We start from the raw sequence: 23807 nt of genomic DNA on the forward strand, positions 1-23807 counted from the left end.
TGATTGTCCATCATGACGTCCTTGTAGAGATCCTTGTGTCCTTCTAAATACTCCCACTCCTCCATGGAGAAATAGACAGTGACACCCTGACACCTTATAGGAACCTGACACACACAATGATACAGTCACCATCCAGACACATCCCTTGTCTGTTACTGGAGAATGTCCCAGAATTCCCGGCACCGCTCACCTCTCCTGTCAGCAGCTCCATCATCTTCTTGGTGACTTCTAGAATCTTCTGCATGTTGTGTCTCTCAGGGTTTAGGGAGTCACATGGAGGCACTGTGATGGTCATATGATCACCTGACTTCAGAGGAGGAAATCTCTGTATTGAGGAACCAATAGGAATATCATGTTAGATTCCCAGAATCCTCCTCACCTCTCCGGTCAGGTCTGAGTTTTATTACTAGAGATAAGAGTGATGTCATGTGACCTCCCAGAATCCTCCTCACCTCTCTGGTCAGGTCTGTGTTTTATTAATAGAGATAAGAGTGATGTCATGTGACCTCCCAGAATCCTCCTCACCTCTCCGGTCAGCAGGTAGATGATCTCCAGGGTGAGGTTTAGTATCTTCTCAGTCATGTGACTCCGGTCCTCCTCCATCCTCATTGGTGCCATCATGTGATCTATACAGGTCTCCTTGTAGACGGATAACTTTGGGAATTGAAAGTAAGAATGATTTGGATGGTATTGGTCACACAATAATAGGATGTGGATGTGAGGGGGGAATAGGAGGGTTGATGGACATTTAAGAACTACTCCCCCCATGGGAAGATGTTTAGTTGGGACTGTTTAGTATTTGCTACACCTTGGAGGTCCCGGGACCGTCTTGTCCTTCCAGATCAAAAATCCCCTTTTCTCTGTTGGGTTTGTTTGGTCTCTGAACTGGTTTTGATGAGTTTTAGATCTGCAGACAAGGAATGATAAATCTGATCCTTCCTATGACTTGTTTGCTCTGAGGCAGTGCTGTGAGGTCAATGTTGGGTCATCGTGGTGTCCAGGAAGGGGAACTTGATGTCTATTGGCTGGATTTACTGGCTAATCAGGATAATTGCCAGAACTCCGGCTGCAAGGCTCCAATCTCTGACAGCTTTCTAACTGACAGGAGTGATGTCACTGTCACTCTCTGCAGTATGAGAAGGGATTGGATAGAATAGAAGGATGGTGCTGGTGGAGTAGAGAGCTGTGAGGGAGGGGTCTGTTCTCTTTCCTCCAATGGTAGCCCAGTATGGGTAGGAGGAGAATGGCAGGGGGTAGGGTCTTGTTTTCATCATTGGCAAGTATACTGTAGTATCCAGGTCATTGTACAGAGTGGTGGTGGGTTCCTGGGACTCTGAATTCCAGCACCGGGCACTGCCAGAGCCTGTGTCATGGGAAGGTATTGGACTGTCTCCTGAAGATGTTCAGCACTGACCCCTGACTACCTTTTAGTCAATAATACACCAACAGACCTCCTCTAAGAACAAGTACCCACCAAGGGGCAAAAGACTTCCCTTCTTCATTCCACTTGGTATCTTGGAAAATGTTACTTGACTGGTCAGATGATAAGAAGGTGAAGGTTTCTTTCCTTTCCTGGCTGGAGTTCTTTAAGAAGGTCTGGAAAATAAGTGCAGGTGGGAGGACAACCAGAGACCAAGAGCCCCCCTCCCTACCTCAGAGTCCCCCTGAGCCCTACAACCTTCTCTTCCCTCAGAGACATGTTACCTGCCAACCCTATCAACCCAGATTTCACCATCTACTCTACACCCTCAGGGGTCCCAAAGTCTCTCATCCTTAGTACCTCCGTGAGTCCTCTCAGCTCCCCTTCATCCCTCAGACCCCTTATTTTTTTCCTCCCTCTGACACCAATGATGGAACATATTCTTCATGGCAGGCTGGGGAATGTTTTGTTCTGGGTAGAGAAGAAAAATCTGTTTGGCTGCACATCCAAAAAAATAAATCACCTTTATTTGGACATATTCAAACCAGACCCTCCACAATGTATAAAAGAGGGAACATATCAATTCAGTGGTGATTACTCTTCATTCATTTGGAATGTTTCCTTCCTCCTGAGCAGCAATGTAAGGGGCTCTATGCTCCATACTCCTGACCCCGGCACTCCATCATTGTGTTGGCTGCATAGTGTAATGATTGCCCATTGGCTGCCTGTGTAGTGTCATCATTGCCCTTTGTAGGCCATGTATGGTCAGGATGGTCCTTGTCTTGTCTATTTATTGTCAGTGCTGTTTGTTTAGAGGACCATATTACTAGAATTTATCTCCACAATGAGGAGAATGTTCCGGCCCCGGAAGTGGGGGAATGTTCTGCCCCTGAAGGGGTTCATCTGGGTTCCCACACTATATATGTGTGTATCATCATCTGCTGGAGATAAAAGACGTCACAGTGACTATGGAGGAAGAGGACGGACATGACTATGGAGGAAGAGGACGGACATGACTATGGAGGAAGAGGACAGGCGTGACTATGGAGGAAGAGGACGGATGTGACTATGGAGGAAGAGGACGGACGTGAATATGGAGGAAGAGGACGGACGTGACTATGGAGGAAGAAGATGGACATGATGGGGGTTACTGGGTGGAAATAGGAAATCTTATTACCTCCTCTGCTGCCACTTCCACCAATGTCTACTCTTCTTTGAGCCACATGAAATGTCCTGTCTTTGTTCAGATCACTTCCTGTCTGTACCTGACATCACTTCCTGTCTGTATTCCATAGAGACTTCCTGTCTGGGTTTACATGAGATCACCACCTTGTGGAGTTCAGAGGAACTGCAGCCCTCAAAATATCTCATAATAGTCATTCCTGTATATTATCTACCTTTGAGGGCTACCACAGAAGATCAACAATTATTTTAAAAATAAAGAAAAATAAATCTAGATCTTTTGCAACCAACTGTTTATGTAATAAAATATCTAAAGAAAAGTCTTAAAGACACAGAACACAAGTTAAAAACAAAAGGTAAACCCAATGAAACAGATACCTCCGAAATGTATATTTTTGTTGAGGAAAATGCAAATATACATCCTAAAGTATAAGAATATCTATCAATCCACTCATAATGAAGATGTTAGACATAAATGACAAGGATGTAATGGTCACAGAGGAATGGTGGTGGAGATCTCTCAAAGTAAGAACACTTCCTTGAATGGTTCTATAAATAAAGAATGAATCCTGGAGGGAATAAAGCTGTAAAGCAATAAATAATATATAAACTGGGCCATCCACTTCATCCATAAAGACATTGTGATTGAAGATCTTCTAGATCACATAGAAGGAGGACTCATCCATGATTTCATACATTTGTTTGGAAGGATAGAACAATCCTCAGAAGGGAACATGTAGGATGACAGGAAAGGCTCCTGACTGGTGACATCCTCCAAACATAATGATGACATCCATGAACTGGAGCGAGCTCGTTGGGGTGATAAAGCCAATCTGGAAACACTGTGTAGACGTTCTCCAAGAACTCAGCACACTCCAGGTGTGGAGAAAGTCTCCAGGTGGGTTTAGCCTGTCATTTATCATAGGTAGAAATGTCCACACATGGACTTCCACAGGGACCCCCAAGACTACATATAGAACCTGTACAGTGTCCCCAGGTCTCCAGGTGGGTTTAGCCTGTCATTTATCATAGGTAGACATGTCCTCACATGGACTTCCACAGGGACCCCCGAGACTACATATAGAACTTGCACAGTGTCCCCAGGTCTCCAGGTGGGTTTAGCCTGTCATTTATCATAGGTAGACATGTCCTCACATGGACTTCCACAGGGACCCCCGAGACTACATGTAGAACCTGTACAGTGTCCCCAGGTCTCCAGGTAGATTTAGTCTGTAATTAATAATGCACAAATGTCCATATATATGGATTTCTACAGGGACCACTGATACCATCTATGCATGGCTTGGATAGCACCCAGATTACTAGGAGCCCATAAAGCAGATGACCATAAAAAGATATAAAAGTCCATTCACTGTCATGGAGCTTCAGATCAAAGGACCTTTGATCCAGGAAAGAACCAAAGTGTATCCATCATGGAGAGATATAGAGAGCACCATCATAGGATCAGATGGGAAAAGACTGACATGTGACTGGTTTGGTTGGTATCCCAATAGGACAAACAAACTGGAACATGGGAGCCAATAAACACCAGATGCTAGTGCCAAAAAAGTGTACTTTACATTAAACATACAAAACACCCCAAAGCCACCCAATACCAACACAAATACAGAGGTACCATTCTCCATATTCTGGATAGTCAAATCCAAAAGTGTAATGGTCCTAGCATGGTAGGTATACGTGGATTTCAAATTGAACTAATTAATCTACAATCCAATAAATCTACAAAACTCTCATCTTCCTGAGGTTCACCGTGCCAGAGAATGAGAACGTCATCGATGTACCTGAACCAACCAGTGATGTTGCTCAGGTACCCTGACAAGGCCTAATCCCCAAGCACTGACTTCTCCCATTCTTCAACATAAAGGTTAGTGTAGGCCGGTACACATATTATTCCCCATTGTAGTGTCTTGTGCTTGGCAATAACATTTATATCCAACAGGAATGGATTATTTTCCAACAAAAACTTGAGTAACCCGAGAACAAAATGTCTATGTGCAAAATGATTCTAGGTCTGCTGTTGAGTGATTTTCTATAACATTTAAATCCTTCTTATGAGGGATAGAGGAATATGTCACGGTCCCCCCTCACTCTCCCTCATCTTCCTCCCCCCTCCTGTCACGGCTTCCCCCTCGATCCCTTTCATCCTCCCCCCTCCCTTCCCCTTACAGGTTCCCACATCCCGCACAAGCCTACATCAAAGGCTGTGCAGGAGGTCAGGAACTGTTCCCTGTGATGTGGTTAGCACCTCTCCCCAGCTCTGCCAGGGAGGAGTCTGACACCCCACTGTGCCTGCACATGGATTCTTCATGTGCAGGCCACCGGGGTGTCTCTGCGCACGCCCCTTCCTTGTCCTGGTGGGCGCAGTGTGGCCCTAAAGCTTCCCGTGCTCTGCGCCTGCCAGAGACAAAGGCCGCGCTCCCTGGGCGCAGCCAGAGTGAGTGGAGCTCACCTCATTGCCCCGGCAACCTGACACAGGGCTGGCCTTTACCAGGGCAAACAGGAAGCATCCTGCTCCGGGATAAGAGGACAGGAGCAGGACCCAGGTGTTTGTTGGTCCCCTGCTCAGAGAGAGAACAGCTGTGTGTGGTCTGAGCCAAGGCCAGACCCCATAGCCCAGACCCCGCTGAGTGCTCTGCTGATTGCTGTGTCCCTGGGGGTTACCCCTGCCTGCTGCCACTGTGTGCCTAGAAGTTACCCCTGCCTGCTGCCGCTGTGTGCCTGAGGAGTTACCCGTCTGCTTCCGCTGTGTGCCTGAAGAGTTACTCCTGCCTGCTGCTGCTGTGTTCCTGAGAAGTTTCCCCTGCCTGATGACCGCTGTGTCTCTGGGGAGTTACTCCTGCCTGCTCTGCTGATCGCTGTGTGCCCAGGAAGTTACCCCTGCCTGCTGACCGCTGTGCCTGAGAAGTTACCCCTGCCTGCTGACCGCTGTGCCTCAGAAGTTACCCCTGTCTGCTGCTGCTGTGTCTCTGGGAAGTTACCCCTGCCTGCTGCCACTGTGCCTGAGAAGTTACCCTTGCCTACTGACCACTGTGTCTCTGGGAAGTTACCCCTGCCTGCTGCTGCTGTGTGCCTGAGAAGTTACCCCTGCCTTCTGACCGCTTTGACTCTGGGAAGTTACCCCTGCCTAAAACCATGAGTGTTCATATTTCCCCCACCTGGACTACCCCATTGAATCTCTATATTGCCCTGTCTGGACTGCCCCATTGAATGCTCATATTTTCCTTGCCTGGACTGCCCTGTTGAATCTCCATATTGCCCTTGTCTGGACTGCCCTATTGAATTCCCATATTCTCCCTGCCTGGACTTCCCCATTGTACACCCACATTCTCCCTGCCTGGACTTCCCCATTGTACACCCACATTCTCCCTGCCTGGACTTCCCCATTGTACACCCACATTCTCCCTGCCTGGACTTCCCCATTGTACACCCACATTCTCCCTGCCTGGACTACCCCATTGAACACTTGGATTAATACTTGCTCGGACTGCCCTATTGCATGCCTGGATTTTTATAGCTACCTGGACTGCCCCACTGAGTGTTTGGGCCATCGTTACCCAATTCACCCTATTGTGGGCCGGATTATCGCTGTTCTGACTCCTCCCCCCCTCTTCCCCCCTTTTTTGGGTACCCGGATGCTACCTTATTACCTTGATTGAGTGTCTTTCCCATTTCAATAATACTTTGTGTGTTTATCATCCTCCGTGTGCGTTCTGTCCTGCCTACGCTTCCATCACAGGATATAATGCTGCTACATCTAATGTAAGATGACATCATCAGGTACTGACACATCATTTACAACTTTAGGAGGTGCAAAGTGTCTCTCACATAGGAGGGTAAAGCCACCACAAAAGGTTGTAGCAATTCATCAATATACTCATTGACTTTCTTGTGAGGGACCCCCTCCCTGAGATAATAGTTCTTCCAGGAAGGGGTCAACCACTGATTTATGGACTTTTGGAAGTCTATTAAAATGATATCTGGATTTAATACCTTAAAGAAGGTTGTGGTCTTTTTATCAGTGTTACCCTTCTCAGAAGCTTCCTCAGTCACACCAGAGAGGACCTTCTGACCATTCTCCAGGTTGATGGTTGTTGTCTTAGTGTACCTTTCCTTATGTTTTATGATCTGTTGACACATCAACACATATCTTTGTTGCTCCATGATGACAAGGTTTCCCCCCTTGTCAGTAGGCGTGATCACAATGTCATGACAGTTCATAAACTGTTCCAAAGCAACACGTTCTTCACCCATAGGATCATCATAGGCCATCTTCCCAAAATTCACCGTTTTTACTTCTCTGATAACTGCAGCCACAAAACACTGAACTCCAGCTACTGCCGACAAGAAGGGAAAGAGAAGATTTAACACGTAAACCCTGATCATCGGATCTCATTTTATGATAACAGATCAATGATCTCTTATCAAAGTTGGGACCGTTTCTCCAACCGATTAAACACTCTGTGAATCCCCAGCTATATCTAACGTTCTGCTTTCTCATTTGTTCAAGTAATGGTTCAATATTCTCCTTCTTATTAAAGTTTCCACTGCTAGGTCAGCAAAGATCTGCAAATTTATATCTCCATATTTTATTGCTGCCCTTCCTTTTATCTCCTTCCAAAGCTCCTCTTTATCCCGGTAATAATGGAATTGTACAATCACATCTCTCAAATGTTCTCTTCTACCTTCTTGCCATAATCTTCCGATTCTATATACTTCATCAGTTTTAAGTGGCTCTGTTGCAGGTCTGTCCATTACTATTACAAGCATTTTCCCTGTTGTTTCCATTACATTTTCTCCTTGGGAGGTCTCTGGGAAACCTTGAATCCTTAAATTGCATCTTCTATCCCTGTTCTCCTGATTTTGCAGTTTATATAGCAGATTTCTCTGTTCTTTTCTCATTTCCGTCATCTTTCTCTATAAATTTAATATGTCTTGGGCATGTTTATCCAATTCTTCCTCCGTCTCTTCTACCCTCTTCAATACCTGCCCCAAATCTTTGTGCTGTTTCTCCATCTCCAGTTTTATTGACTTTTCTAACCCTTTAAACATTTCTGCAATGTCTGTTTTAGTGGGTAATTGAGAGTTCTTTTTTTGTTCTTCTATGTTCTCCAAATCCGCTGTTTTTCCTGTATCTCCTTCCTCTATATCCTGACCAACGTTGGTCATGTCCAGGGACAATATAGATCATTCTCCATCTCTGTTCTCCATCTCTGTTCTTCCACTTATTCCTTGCTGTCTCTCGGGGGTCTGTTTCTCTTGTTGGGGTATATTTTGTAATTGAGCTTGTCTGGGAGGCCTTTGGCCCTCCTCCTTTTATCCCTTTATTTTTCATCCTGTTGACATTTTTCACCACTTCCTGCACTCCTTCACACCGACCAGCTTCTCCTACCTCCCAGGACTCCTTTGCAGCGAGTCATGTGACCGCTCGGCATCCACGCTGGATCTCTGCTCTCCTCCTCCAGCCTCAGCCGCGCTCTCACTCTCTATCACCGGCCGGCCAGTCAAACCTGGAAGGGTCCGCACTCCTCGCTCTCCTCCACAGGGGACCACTCCTGATCCCAGGTAGGTCACGGCAGCTGCTCCTAGGGGATTTCCTCCTGTGCTGTAGTGGGACATTGGAGACGCCTGGTACTGGGAGATCTCACATTGATCTCCCAATTGGCGCCATGTTCAGGCTCCTCCTCTGCAAACTAGTTTCCTTCATTTATTGATAAACCCCATAAGACCAATGAAGTGGGTGTAAAGTGGAAGCAGTGGATGTGCAGAGAATAGGATTTGGAGCCCCGAGCTCTTTATCTCTGAATGTCTCCACATATTTGTAGTGTATTTGTGATGATTTCTGTGCACACACAATAGGACAGCGCTGTGACACATAATGCTCTTCTAGATGACAGGGAATCCTTCCCTTTGTTACAGCAGCAGTCCGCTAGAAGGTTTTTGTAGGTTTGGAGTTGTTACACATAGCGCGGGTTTTATCCATTTATAGTGATGACATCATTGCCCAAATCTGGGGGTCACCAGCCATTTTCACCCTTTACTCCCAGCTGGGGGGCTTTGTATCCATTTACCAGATGTTCTACAGGACTAAATCTGCAATCAATGTTACTGCAAAATCAAAGGGGCCCAAACCCCTCCCCCGAGCAGTCATATATTTCTGTCCCCCTTGGTGGGAGTGGAGGTGACCCCTCTATAAGGATCTACAGTCCATACAAACCCAGCACAAGGCCGGGGTCACACTACCAGACGCTTCTCAGGGCTGCAGTTCCTCTGAGCTCCACAAGGTGGGGATCTCACTTCTACCCAGACAGGAAGTCTCTATGAAAGACAGACAGGAAGTGATGTCAGGTACAGACAGGAAGTTCCAGGGGAAACATGAGTAAGTAGGAAGCAGAGAGGAGACATTGTTGGATCTGGCAGCAAAGTAGGTAATACGTAGATGAACCCCTTCAGGGGGAGGAGTTGATGATAATATATCTTGCTCCCAAAGCTGGCCTACATGGTTTAGAAGGACACAAGGATCTCTACAAGGACGTCATGATGGACAATCAGCCGCCCCTCACATCACCGGGTAAGAGGAGACTTTATTGTAAAGGAGAGAGCAGTACGGAGGATCCACCTAGATCCCCCATCATCTGATAAACACATAGAAACAATGGATTCAGTCAGTGTGTGTGTTTCCTACAGATGGATCCAGTCATGGGAACCCACCAGAGAGATGTCCCCGTCCTCTGTATTCCCGGGATTCCACACAGGAAGGTCACACCATCCCTCACCATCATCAGGTAGATGATGACAATTATTGGTAGTTGTGATTTATACACAGCATGTTTGTTACAATGAATGTTTTATTATATCTTTCAGAGTGGAATCCTCGGGGATGAGAATATTGATGTTAAAGAAGAGTATAAAGAGGAGGATGAGGAGTATGGAGTGATGGAGGAGTTTTCAGAAGGACACAAGGATATGATGGAGCCACCTAATACCAGGAACCCACCAGAGAGATGTCCCCGTCCTCTGTATTCCCGGGATTCCACACAGGAAGTTCACACCATTCCTCACTATTACAAGGTTGGTGGGATGAAGCATCTAGAACATGGACTTGTAGAGACGATGTGTAAATATTTTATGTGACCTTATATTTTACAGATGATATTTCCTCTCATTTCCTTGATTTAGAGTGGAGATCCCATCGATATAGAAGTTGAGGTTAAATCAGAAGAAGAAGAGGCGTATGTGAGGGATGATCAGCAGTCTATGGAGGAGGATGGAATAACGGGGACATTTATAGAGGAGGACACTCCTACAGAGATCAGCACAGGTGGGTCATGAACACTATCTAGATCACCTCTATGGGGGAGGCACATGCCAGGGTGGTGCATGTTGGGGTTCTCCCAATATAGTGGGTTTGTTAATTAGGTGGCACTTCTCCTCTTCCACTTCAGCAATGCATGAAGCGATAATCTACAGCAAGCTACTTTGTAAAACATCAGACTGCAGGTGATCTCATTTCCCCATTCGGCTCTCCTTCCTCTCTGTAACATGCACCCTCTACCTCTCCTTTTCACAGTTGTGTCCTCTCCTCAAACTCTGTTTCCTTCACTCCTCCACCCCACAATCTGTATATATCACCCTCACTTCTGTCCTCTCCTTATCACTGCACTCATCATCTCCTCCTCATTCTATGCCCACATGCTAATAACCCCCCAGGATGCTGAGGCATGTCTCCTCATATAAGTCGTACTCTCAGATTACTTCCCTCACCCTTCTGCTTCTCCTCTGGAGACATATCCCCAAACCCTGGACCCCTGTTACCAATGCACCCATCCCCTGCATCCTCTGGCAGTATCCACAATCCACATAATCTGGTTTCCAATCCTCTTCTTCCCAGAACCAGTCTACCCTTCTCTTGTACCCTCTGGAATGCCCGCTCTGTCTGCAATAAACTCACCTCTGTTCAGGACCTCTTTGTCACTAATTCCATTCATGTACTTACTGTCAATGAAAATTGAATGAACATGAATCCAACACTGCTTCTCCTGCTTCCCTCTCCCATGGTGGCCTTCTCTGGACTCCCCCAGACCCAGTGGCTGCAAGGGAGGTGGAGTGGGAATCCTCCTATCCCCACAGAGCACCTTTTCAGGTTCTTCACTCTCTGCCCTCTCTGTCTCGGTTATCATTTGAAGCTCACTGTGTACGTCGATTTTCTCCAACTTTAAGAATTGCTGTCATCTGCTGGCCCTCTGGACCTGTACCAACTTTCCTTGATGACGTCTCTGCCTGGCTACCCCACATCCTCTCTTCTGAAATCCCCACAATCATTCTTGGTGACTTCAACATCCCTGTTAATACTAACACTCCTGCTACTTCTTAGCCTACTCTCCTCATTTGACCTGAAGCAATGGGTGGATGGTCCTCACTCTGAGGGCAACACCCTTGACCTTGTATTCTCCTACCTATGCACTCCATTCATCCTCACCAACAATCCTTTCCCACTCTCTGATCACCACCTTATTAGTTTGCTCTCTCCCTGTCTTCCACCACCTCTCCCTCCAACTGCTTAACAATTACCCATACAGACCCTTGCTAATTTAACCCTTCTCTTCTCCACTCTGCTACCTCTATGACAATATCTCACCCCTGTCCTGCCCTAATCTAGCCACTTCTGTCTATAATAGATCCCTGTCCTCCACCCTGGATGAGCTCACTCCTCCCACTACACACAGAATCAGGCCCCGACCCCCACAACCCTGGCAAACAGACTACACCAGAAGTCTCAAAAAACGCAGCCTGGTCTACAACCAACCAAGTGACCACCTTATTCAGAATAACCTTCTTGATCCCCTTCAGTCTGGATTTTGCCCTCAACACTCCACAGAAACTGCTCTCCTAAAACTCACAAATTATTTACTAACAGCAAAAACCAATGGACATTATTCTGTACTACTACTTCTGGACCTTTCAGCTGCCTTTGGTACAGTTAACCACCCCCTCCTCAAACAAAAACAACTTTATTCCCTTGGTATCCATGACTGTGGTCTTCGTTGGTTCTCATCCTATCTCATTGCACCTTCAGTGTCACTTACAACTTACAATTTTACTTCCTCCTCTTCTCTTCCTTTGAACCTCCAGGTCCCACAAGGTTCTGTTCTTGGATGCCTCCTATTCTTGATCTACACCTCCTCCCTGGATCAGCTGACAATTTCCCATGGCTTCCAATATCATTTCTACGCTAACAACACCCAAATCTGTCTCTCTAGCCCTCAGCTCACATCAGTCTCCTCACAGATCACTAATTTACTAACAGACACATCATTATGGATGTCACACCACTTCCTCAAACTCAATCTATCCAATAACAGGTCCTACTATTTCCCCCCACATGCTCCTTCCCCTGACCTCTGTCAAGACCAATGGCACAAGTCTCCACATGCCAGGGTGCTAGGGGTAAGCCTGAACTCTGAACTTTCCTTTTGGCCCCAAATTCAGTCTCTTTGAAAAGCTTGCCAACTCAACCTCCACAGCATCTCCAAAAAACGCTCCATCATAACCAATGACACCACAAAGCTCCCAATTCACTCCCAGGTTATCTCTCGCTTTGACTACAGCAACTCCCTCCTCATTGGCTTACCTTTACATAGGCTATACCCCCTCCAGTCCATCATGAATGCTGCTGCCAGGCTCATCCACATTACCAACTGCTCAGTGTCTGCCACTCCTCTCTGCCAATCCCAGCATTGGATGCCACTCGCCCAATGAATTAAATTCAAAATAATAACCACTTACAAAGCAATCCACAACTCAACCCCCAGAGACATCACCAACGTGGTCTCAAAATTCCAACCAAATTGCTCTCTTCATTTCTCCCAAGACCTTCTGTTCTCTAGCTCCCTTGTCACCTCCTCCCATGCTTGTCTGAAGAACTTCCCCTAAGCCTCTCCCATCCTATGGAATTCCCTCCCCCAATCTGTCTGACTATCTTAAACTTTTAAGTGATCCCTGAAAACTTTTCAGAGAAGCCTATCCTGCCTCCGCCAAACAACTGTACATGTATTTTCTCCATCAGTTCATCCCCCACAGTTATTACCTTTTGTGTCACTTGACCCTCCTCTTTTAGATTGTAAGCTCTAACGAGCCGGGCCCTCTGATCCCTTCTGTATACAATTGTATTGTGACTGTATTGTTTGCCCCCACATGGTAAAGCACTGCGCAAACTGTTGGTGCAATATAAATGCTGTATAATAATTACATTCCTCCATCCATACTGCTCACTGATTGGTCCAGAGTAGGGCGGGGACTGGGTGATATCAGCCTGTAATCCCCTGGTCACTTTCCTGAGCTGTGTTCCCCGTCCTGTATTCCTGGATTTCTCTCGGATAATCTTCCTTCTCTGTGCTGCAGACACAATTTATGTATCTAGACTGGATTTATGGAGGTTCTGGGGTTCAGCTGGCAGCAAAATGTTGATCTCCTTCATAGGCATTCTATGACCTAGGTACCTGGGGAATGTACCTGAGGTCTTCTACCCCATATCCTGGATTTAAAAGGCTCTGTGATAGAGCAATTCTCCCAGGGTTACTTTGTTGTCTGCTGGCTGTGCCGGGTGGAGGGATATGTCTGTATAGTCTCAGACCCAAGTCACTGAGTGCAGTCTCAGGAGATGGGAGGCAGCGGTGTGGGATCTCTGCAACTTGTCTACAGTAAACATTTAATCTTCCACTGATTACTGAATACCAATATTATGAGTCCTAACATACTATATCATTTATAATGCACATTACATACTCCTGACCCCTGCACTATATACTCCATGTTGTACATTACATACTCCTGACTCCTGGACTATATACTCTGTTGTACATTACATACTCCTGACCCCTGCACTATATACTCTATGTTGTACATTACATACTCCTGACCCCTGCACTATATACTCTATGTTGTACATTACATACTCCTGACCCCTGCACTATATACTCTATGTTGTACATTACATCCTCCTGATCCCTGCACTATATACTCTATGCTGTACATTACATACTCCTGACCCCTGCATTATATACTCTGTTGTACATTACATACTCCTGACCCCTGCACTATATACTCTATGTTGTACATTACATCCTCCTGATCCCTGCACTATATACTCTATGCTGTACATTACATACTCCTGATCCCTGCACTATATACTCTATGTTGTACATTACATCCTCCTGATCCCTGCACTATATACTCTATGCTGTACATTACATACTCCTGATCCCTGCACTATATACTCTATGCTGTACATTACATACTCCTGATCCCTGCACTATATACTCTATGTTGTACATTACATACTCCTGACTCCTGCACTATATGCTCTATGTTGTACATTACATACTCTTGACCCCTGCACTATATGCTCTATGTTGTACATTACATACTCCTGACCCCTGCACTATATACTCTATGCTGTACATTACATACTCCTGACCCCTGCACTATATACTCCATGTTGTACATTCCATACTCCTGACCCCTGCACTATATACTCTATGTTGTACATTACATACTCCTGACCCCTGCACTATATACTCTATGTTGTACATTACATACTCCTGACCCCTGCACTATATACTCTATGTTGTACATTACATACTCCTGACCCCTGCACTATATACTCTATGTTGTACATTACATACTCCTGACCCCTGTACTATATACTTTATGTTGTACATTATACAGGTGAAACTTAAAAAATTAGAATATTGTACAAAAGTTCATTTATTTCAGTGATACAACTTAAAAGGTGAAACTAATATATGAGACTCATTCCATGCAAAGCAAGATAGTTGAAGCCGTGATTTGTGATCATTGTGATGATTATGACTTACAGCTCATGAAAACCCCAAATCCACAATCTCAGAAAATGAGAATATTGTGAAAAGGTGGAATATTCTCGGCTCAAAGTGTCCAACTCTAATCAGCTCATTCAGCCATAACACCTGCAAAGGGTTCCTGAGCCTTTAAATGGTCTCTCAGTCTGGTTCAGAAGGAATCACAATCATGGGAAAGACTGCTGACCTGACACCATCACTGACACCCTCCATAAGGAGGGAAAGCCTGAAAAGGTAATTGCAGAAGAAGTTGGATGTTCCCAAAGTGCTGTATCAAAGCACATTAATAGAAAGTTATGTGGAAGGGAAAAGTGTGGAAGAAAAAGGTGCACAAGCAGCAGGGATGACCGCAGCCTGGAGAGGATTGTCAGGCAAAGGCAAATCAAAAGTGTTGGGGACTTTCACAAGGAGTGGACTGAGGCTGGAGTCAGTGCATCAAGAGCCACTACACACAGACGGATCCTGGACATGGGCTTCAGATGTCATATTCCTCTTGTCAAGCTGCTCCTGAACAACAAACAACATCAGAAGCGTCTTACCTGGGCTAAAGAAAAACAGACCTGGTCTGGTGCTCACTGGTCCAAAGTCCTCTTTTCTGATGAGAGCAACGTTTGCATCTCATTTGGAAACCAAGGACCTCGAGTATGGAGGAAGAATGGAGAGGCCCAAGGACCCCGAGTATGGAGGAAGAATGGAGAGGCCCAAGGACCCCGAGTATGGAGGAAGAATGGAGAGGCCCAAGGACCCCGAGTATGGAGGAAGAATGGAGAGGCCCAAGGACCCCGAGTATGGAGGAAGAATGGAGAGGCCCAAGGACCCCGAGTATGGAGGAAGAATGGAGAGGCCCAAGGACCCCGAGTATGGAGGAAGAATGGAGAGGCCCAAGGACCCCGAGTATGGAGGAAGAATGGAGAGGTCCAAGGACCCCGAGTATGGAGGAAGAATGGAAAGGCCCAAGGAGCCCGAGTATGGAGGAAGAATGGAAAGGCCCAAGGAGCCCGAGTATGGAGGAAGAATGGAGAGGCCCAAGGAGCCCGAGTATGGAGGAAGAATGGAGAGGCACACACTGCAAGATGCTTGAAGTCCAGTGTGAAGTTTCCACAGCCTGTGTTGATTTGGGGAGCCATGTCATCTGCTGGTGTTGGTCCACTGTGCTTCATTAAGTTCAGGGTCAACACAGATGTCTACTAGGAGAGTTTAGTTTCACCTGTATACTCCTGACCCCTGCACTATATACTCTATGTTGTACATTACATACTCCTGACCCCTGAACTATATACTCTATGTTGTACATTACATCCTCCTGACCCCTGCACTATATACTCTATGTTGTGCATTACATACTCCTGACCCCTGCACTATATACTCTATGTTGTACATTACATACTCCTGACCCCTGCACTATATACACTATGTTGTACATTACATCCTCCTGACCCCTGCACTATATACTCTATGTTGTACATTACATACTCCTGACCCCTGCACTATATACTCTATGTTGTACATTACATACTCCTGACCCCTGCACTATATACTCTATGTTGTACATTATATACTCCTGACCCCTGCACTATATACTCTATGTTGTACATTACATACTCCTGACCCCTGCACTATATACTCTATGTTGTACATTACATACTCCTGACCCCTGCACTATATACTCTATGTTGTACATTACATACTCCTGACCCCTGCACTATATACTCTATGTTGTACATTATATACTCCTGACCCCTGCACTATATATTCTATATTGTACATTACATCATTCTGATACTATATAGTCATATCTGCTGTATCTTATACAATATATTGTACATTCCATAGTCCTGACTTCTTCTCTCCACCCTCCACCCTCTGCTACAGTATCTCCCAGAAGTGAGTCCCCTCCTCACATTTGTGTAAATATTTGATTCTCTCTTTTCATGTGACAACACTGAAGAAAAGACATTTTGCTACAATGTGACGTAGTCAGTGTACAGCTTGTATAACATGGAAATTTGCTGTCCCCTCAAAATAACTCAACACATCGCCATTAATGTCTAAACTGCTGGCAAAAAAAGTGTGCCCACTCCTAGGTAAAAATGTCCAAATTGGGCCGAAAGTGTAAATATTTTGTGCCATTATTTTCCAGCACTGCCTTAACTCTCTTGGGCATGGAGGTCACCAGAGCTTCACAGGTTGCCACTGGAGTCCTCTTCCACTCCTCCATGATGATATCACGGAGCTGGTGGATGTTAGAGACCTTGCACTCTTCCACCTTCCATTTGAGGATGCCCCACAGATGCTCAATAGGGTTCAGGTCTGGAGACATGCTTGGCCAGTCCATCACCTTAACCCTCAGCTTCTTTAGCGAGGCAGTGGTGGTCCTGGAGGTGTGTTTGGGGTCGTTATCATGTTGGAATACTGCCCTGCATCCAGACTCTGAAGGGAGGGGATCATGCTCTGCTTCAGTATGTCACAGTACATGTTGGCATTCATGGTTGCCTCAATGACCTGTAGATCCCCAGTGCCGGCAGCACTCATGCAGTCCCAGACCATGACACTCCCACCACCATGCTTGACTGTAGGCAAGACACGGTGGTCTTTGTACTCCTCACCTGGTTGCCACCACACACGCCTGACACCATCTGAACCAAATCAGTTGATCTTGGTGTCATCAGTCCACAGGACATGGTTCCAGTAATCCATGTCCTTAGTCTGCTTGTCTTCAGCAAACTGTTTGCAGGCTTCCTTGTGCATCATCTTTAGAAGATTCTTCCTTCAGGGATGACAGCCATGAAGACCAATTTGATGCAGTGTGCAGTGTAAGGTCTGAGCACTGACAGGCTGACCCCCCCCCCCCTTCACCCTCTGCAGCAATGCTGGCAGCACTCATACGTCTATTTCCCAAAGACAGCCTCTGGATATGATGCTGAACACGTGCACTCAAATTCTTTGGTCAACCATGGTGAAGCCTGTTCTGAGTGGAACCTGTCCTGTTAAACCGCTGTATGGTCTTGGCCCCCGTGCTGCAGCTCAGTTTCAGGGTCTTGGCAATCTTCTTATAGCCTCGGCCATCTTTATGTAGAGCAACAATTCTTTTTTTCAGATACTCAGAGAGTTCTTTGCCATGATGTGCCATGTTGAACTTCCAGTGACCAGTATGAGAGAGTGAGAGCGATAACACCGAATTTAACACACCTGCCCAAGAGGGTTAAGGCAGTGCTGGAAAATAATGGTGGCTATGCAAAATATTGACACTTTTGGCCCAATTTGGACATTTTTACTTAGGAGTGGGCACACTTTTTTTGCCAGTGGATTAGACATTAATGGCTGCATTGAGTTATTTTGAGGGGACAGCAAATTTCCATGTTATACAAGCTGTAGTACGACACATTGTAGCAAAGTGTCATTTCTTCAGTGTTGTCACATGAAAAGAGAAGATGGCGATGAGTGATAGAGGGGGTGGGGACCCTCGTCCTATAATCCCCTCATCACTGTCCCTCCTATAAAAGACAGTTCTGGTTGTTTCCTCACTCTCTGACTAACGCCCATGAATAAAGAAATGACCTGGTAGGAGATCAGAGGAGCCATTTCCTAGTTCCCTTGAGGGTGGAAGTGTTAGCTCCTCAGAGACCAAGCTGCCTGATGTGGGCGGAGTCCTGGTTTGGGGGAACCAATCAGCTCCTGTCTAGTAATCCTCTTTGTCTTTGTATTTTAGTCCATGGCCGGGAGATGAGGAAAACCTCAGAGGATTGTCTCACTTTGTCTCCAGACTGGAAAGTAGAAGATGAGGACATCACACAGTATAGTCCAGGAGAAAACCCGGCTCCCTCCAGTGTCCATCCGGCACCACCCAGTGTAGATGGACCATCGGATTCCACGTATCCTGAGGAACCTCAGACTGTGCGGGACTGGGTCGGTCTTTCAACAGAGAAGAGGTTTTCCTGTACTGAGTGTGGGAAGGGTTTCTGTTTTAAATCACATCTTAACATGCACAAAAGATCTCACACAGGTGAGAAGCCATTTTCCTGTCCTGAGTGCGGGAAATGTTTTTCATTAAAGACCAATCTTCAAATACATCAGAGATCTCACACAGGAGAGAATCCATATACCTGTCCTGAGTGCGGGAAATGTTTTTCTGGTAAGTCCAATTTTTACAGACATCAGAGATCTCACACAGGGGAGAAGCCCTTTTTCTGCCCTGAGTGCGGGAAATGTTTTTCATTAAAGACCAATCTTCAAATCCATCAGAGGTCTCACACAGGGGAGAAGCCATATTCCTGTCCTGAGTGCAAGAAATGCTTTTCACAGAAGTCTGATCTTTACACACATCAGAGATCTCACACGGGGGAGAAGCCTTACTCCTGTCTTGAATGTGAAAAATGTTTTTCAGAGAAGTCCAGTCTTTACAAACATCGGAGATCTCACACAGGAGAGAAGCCGTATTCTTGTCCTGAATGTGGGAATAGTTTTTCAAGAAAGTCCAATCTTTACACACATCAGAGATCTCACACAGGAGAGAAGCCGTATTCCTGTCCTGAGTGCGGGAAATGTTTTTCAAGGAAATCACATCTTCACAGACATCAGAGATTGCACACAGGGGAGAAGCCACTTTCCTGTCCTGAGTGCGGGAAATGTTTTTCTAGGAAATCGCATCTTTACAATCATCAGAGGTCTCACATGGGAGAGAAGCCACTTTCCTGTCTTGGATGAGGGAAATGTTCCTCACTGAAGTCCTGCCTTCCTGTACATCGGGGATCCCACACAACCCTGGAGGTGTATTAGTGCCTTGAGTGTGGAAATGTCTTCTAGATGAATGTTGCTGGACATCCTAGCTCTCATGTAGGGAAGAAGCACACCCTGATATACACCTCAGATATACTCCATGGCTGATCTTCATCATGGAAGAAACAGTCCATAAGGAGATAAGTGTGGGACGGGCTTGGCCATTTTTCAGTGTAATCTTTCACAAATTCTTAGAGGTCTATATTTATAAAATGAGTGGAATAAATATGAAATGTGTTTGCTCAGCTCAGCACATATTGTCCGTATTTTATTTCATATAGTGGTTTCCTATGACCATCTAGTGCAGGGCTGTCAGACTCTGTCACTGCGGGCACACCAAAATTGTTGGTCATTGATAAGAGTAGGAAAATAAAAATGGAGCCATTGCCTTTCATTGGCTGAGTACATTTTGTGGTGGGAGATTTCATAACTATTTAGAGATCTATTTAAAAAATCTTAGTTGAATGAATGTGACGATCCTTCCCCCAGCTGTGATGCGTTTTGGCCATTGTTAGGATAGATCGGTTTCATGCCGGCACCCTCCATACAATCACGCCGGATACAAAGTACTCTGGGAATAATGCAATTCAGACACTGAGGTGTGAAACGCAGAATTCAAAGTCTTCATTGTTTGAGGTGAAATCCAGAGATAACAATGGAAACCCACGAGTAAAGGACTCACTGGAAGAGAAGTCCTCAAGAGAACAGAGCTGCGGCTTGAAACACAATTTGTGTTGAAATTGACATGACAACAATAGAAAGCTGACAATGCCCTCCACCCAGCACAATAAAATCATGACAACGTTGCCATATAGAGAGGCACCCACCTGGGCACCCGGGTCCACGCCACACGCACATGTACAGCACTAAGATTGGCCAATATAATGAGGGACTGTGAAACCCAAAGAGGGTCATTCCACATCAAACATAGAAATCAAGGGAGATCAAGAATAATTTTAAAAAAAATTGGAAGTAGAGTAATCACGGAAGTCAGTGGAGCCAAATGTAGATCGTGGCAGGATCAAAAAACTTCAACACAATAAAACAGACTCAGACAGTCCTTGTGTAGGTGTATATGAATCCCGGTATATCCATAGAAGGCAGTCCAGAACACGCCACATGTGTGAAAGATAATTGTAAGGATAGGAATACAGCCCGTTGCTCCTATAAACCAAGTAGATGGACCCCCAATAGAGGGAAATGATAAAACAACCAGAAGCAGTATATAGAAATGGGGAGACAAACGGTTATCATTTATTAGACCACATGGATCAATCCCTTGATGGTTGTTGAGGTCATAGATGCATGACAGACCCATATACTTCCCATAGAGGACAGTCCACTAAATCATCCTTGATTGGAGATGTAAATGGCCATAATCTCAGTATGATTGGCAGTATACAGGATACAATAGATGGGGGGTGAGCTGTTGTACAGATCTGTAATGAATCGCTTTCCCACCATAAGGATAAATACATCCAATAAGTAACTCAACCGAGCAATTTGCTATTGTGGGGAATTTTCCAATATATTGATGCCTTAATGTGAAAACAATGTCTGCTCAGCCAACCATATACCGACATCTATGGTGATCTTGACTTGCTGCAACATGAGAGCTGCAGGAGCATGCCATGTGGTTGTCCAGGGATGGAGAGTCTGTCAGATGGTCCGGTGTGGTCAGATTGTAGAGCCGCCAAGGAGGACCCGGATGGTGAGGAAGTGAGTGTTACAATGCTGTGATGTCAATGCATTTCGCCCATTGAGTCACGTGAGCTTCAGGATGTAGCGGCCATATTGTTGAAGACATTTATAGGGGACACAGTCGTCACACAGGAAAAATGGCCACTACAGAAAAGTCATTCCAGCAATGCAAAAATGCTACAAATCATATAATTAAAACAAAATGAGGGGATTCAAATATACATAATTGGGCAAACATTCCCATACATAGGGGCAACTAGAACCCCATATAAAGTACAGTATGTGCCATAGTGAGCCAGAGTAACCAAATGGCCAAACAGGAAAGAGATAGGATTAGTCAGCATATATAACCGATTGTTAACAAATGGGAATTATAGCAGTGAGTAGGGGGCAAAAAGGACAGTTATGGGTCAAGAAAGACCTGTAAACTGAATTCAGTATTTAAGCCACTAAGTGCTGGGGATCCAATTTTAAAGAGCCATTCCTTCTCCTTACGTAAAAGAATTGTATCAAAGTCACCCCTACAATTGGGCAAATTGAGTGCATAAATGGCCTTCACACGCAAACCGACAGGAGATGAATTGTGGAATTTATCAAAATGTTCAGCTATTGGAGTTCGATCGTGTTTATTACAAAAGCGTCCTAAATGTTCACCCATTCGTATACGTGATTGCCGTTTTGTTTTTCCAATATATATTTTGTCACAAGGACACTGGAGCATATATTTCACATGTGTGGTGGCACAGTTCCTGAATTGCTTGAAATGAAAAACTTTCTGTCTGTTGACAGCAGTAAATGTGTCTGTCCGGTCAACTTACCTGCATATACTACATCGTTCACAGGGAAACATTCCTATGAGCGGAGCTAAATCTGTTAGCCAATTGTTTGTTGGTGTGAATTCAGATTTAACTAGATTGTCCCTCAGGTTCATTGCTCGCTTAGTGACCATAAGGGGTCTAGGGCCTACAATCTGAGATAATTCAGGGGACTGAGTAAGGATGTGCCAATGCTTAGTAAGAACTTCCCGTACCGCCTCCCACTGGACCCCAAACCGGGTAATAATACGCACAGAAGACAGATCATGAGAGACAGAATTGTCAGTACATGTATGTAATAACTTCCCGCTTACATTTAGAGGCTTCACTTTGGATTGTCTAAGAGTACTATGTTGATACCCATTTCCTGAAATCTGTTATAGAGGCCATCTGCTTCTTGTTCATAGTCGTCACCACAGGTACAATTTCTGCAAATACACAGACATTGTCCAGTGGGGATCCCCCGGATCAGAGAATGTGGATGGGGGCTAGAGGTGAGGAGCAAGGAATTGACAGCTGTAGATTTCCTATACGTTTTAATATGGAGGGCATCACCCTCAATCCATACTGAGAGATCAAGGAACGAGGTTCCCTATAGTTAAAGGTATAGGTGAGTTTGATATTATGATTGTTATTATTGAGTTCAGACAAAAACGCATGAAGCGTCGACTCAGTGCCTTCCCATAGCATGAGGACATCATCGATGTACAGGGGGATGAATAAACAATTTGTTCCTCCCACCAGCCAACGTGCAAGCACGCTGGCAGGGATCGCCACGGCGCTGGTCCTGGCGCAGGCGCAGTGCGCCACCTCACACAGGAATGCGGGCACTAGGTCCGGGCCAGCCGCAGCGAGCTTGCACATGCGCACTGAGTGACGCGGGCGCGCGCTGGGCACCAATGACAGCGCAGGGCGCGGTATTTAAATTGCCCTGAGCTGTCATTGAATGCCATTCGGTCTATTCTGTTCCTGTGTTACCTGATTACTGTGAGTACTTACCTGGTTCAATCTTTAACAAGCTTGTGCAGACTCCACCTCCGCAACATCGCTAAAATCTACACGTTCCTAACCCCAGAAACCACTAAACAGCTCATCCACTCCCTCATCATATCACGACTCGACTACTGCAACTCCCTCCTCACTGGCCTGCCTCACCACAGGCTATCCCCACTTCAGTCCATCCTGAATACGGCTGCCAGACACATTCACCTTTCCAACCGCTCCGTCTCCACCACCCCTCTCTGCCAATCCCTCCACTGGCTTCCGATTGCGCAACAGATCAAATTCAAAATCCTAACACTGACGTACAAAGCCGTCCACCATACTGCCCCGAACTACATCACTGACCTAATATCCAAGTACCACCCAACACGCACACTCCGCTCCTCACAAGACCTCCTTCTCTCTAGTTCCCTGGTCTCCTCCTCCCATGCCTGCCTCCAGGACTTCTCCAGGGTGTCACCCATCCTCTGGAACTCCCTGCCCCAACCCATCAGATTATCACCTACTCTCCTCTCCTTTAGGCGCACCCTGAAAACCCATCTCTTCAGGGAAGCCTACCCTACCCACTGCTAACTTGACCGACCTCCTCCACTCTCCCTACCACCCCATCCCCCACAGGTATCTCCTCCTGTGCCACCATCCCCTCCCTCCTAGATTGTAAGCTCCAAGGAACAGGGCCCTCAATCCCCTCATGTTTTGCATTGTATTGTTGTTGTTTTGTCACATGTTCTGTCCCCCTTTGTAATGTACAGCGCTGAGTGAACTATTGGCGCTTTATAAATACTGTATAATAATAATAAAAAGACAGGGTTGTCTACCTATAAAATCTACTAAAATGCCCCAGATCCGGAAAAATCGATGGCTGGGAGTATTCCTTGATCTGGTTCATCGTGACTTGGCACAGCTTGATTGGAGACCAAGTGGTGTTGATAACCTTTCACAGCATGAGAGACAGGTACTCAGGGAACTTAAGGAAGCACCCAACCTTGTGACAAAGGTGGTAATGTGGTGTTC

The 23807-nt window shown here is 45.7% G+C and overlaps 1 protein-coding gene across 1 annotated transcript in view; it reads left to right on the plus strand.

Moving 5' to 3' along the window:
• Positions 1–19525, plus strand: part of LOC149441849 (uncharacterized) — an 82722-nt gene extending 63197 nt beyond the window's left edge. The window contains exon 3 of the mRNA XM_089656832.1: positions 18465–19525. Within this exon, the coding sequence (XP_089512958.1) occupies positions 18465–19203 (739 nt within the window). The 3' untranslated portion in view covers positions 19204–19525. The remainder of the gene's footprint in view (positions 1–18464) is intronic.
• The last annotated feature ends 4282 nt before the right edge of the window (positions 19526–23807 follow it).

This window comes from Staurois parvus, unplaced genomic scaffold (assembly GCF_062004578.1).
Source record: "Staurois parvus isolate SC_StPar_1 unplaced genomic scaffold, SC_StPar_1.0 ptg000941l, whole genome shotgun sequence".
Classification (NCBI taxonomy): domain Eukaryota; kingdom Metazoa; phylum Chordata; class Amphibia; order Anura; family Ranidae; genus Staurois; species Staurois parvus.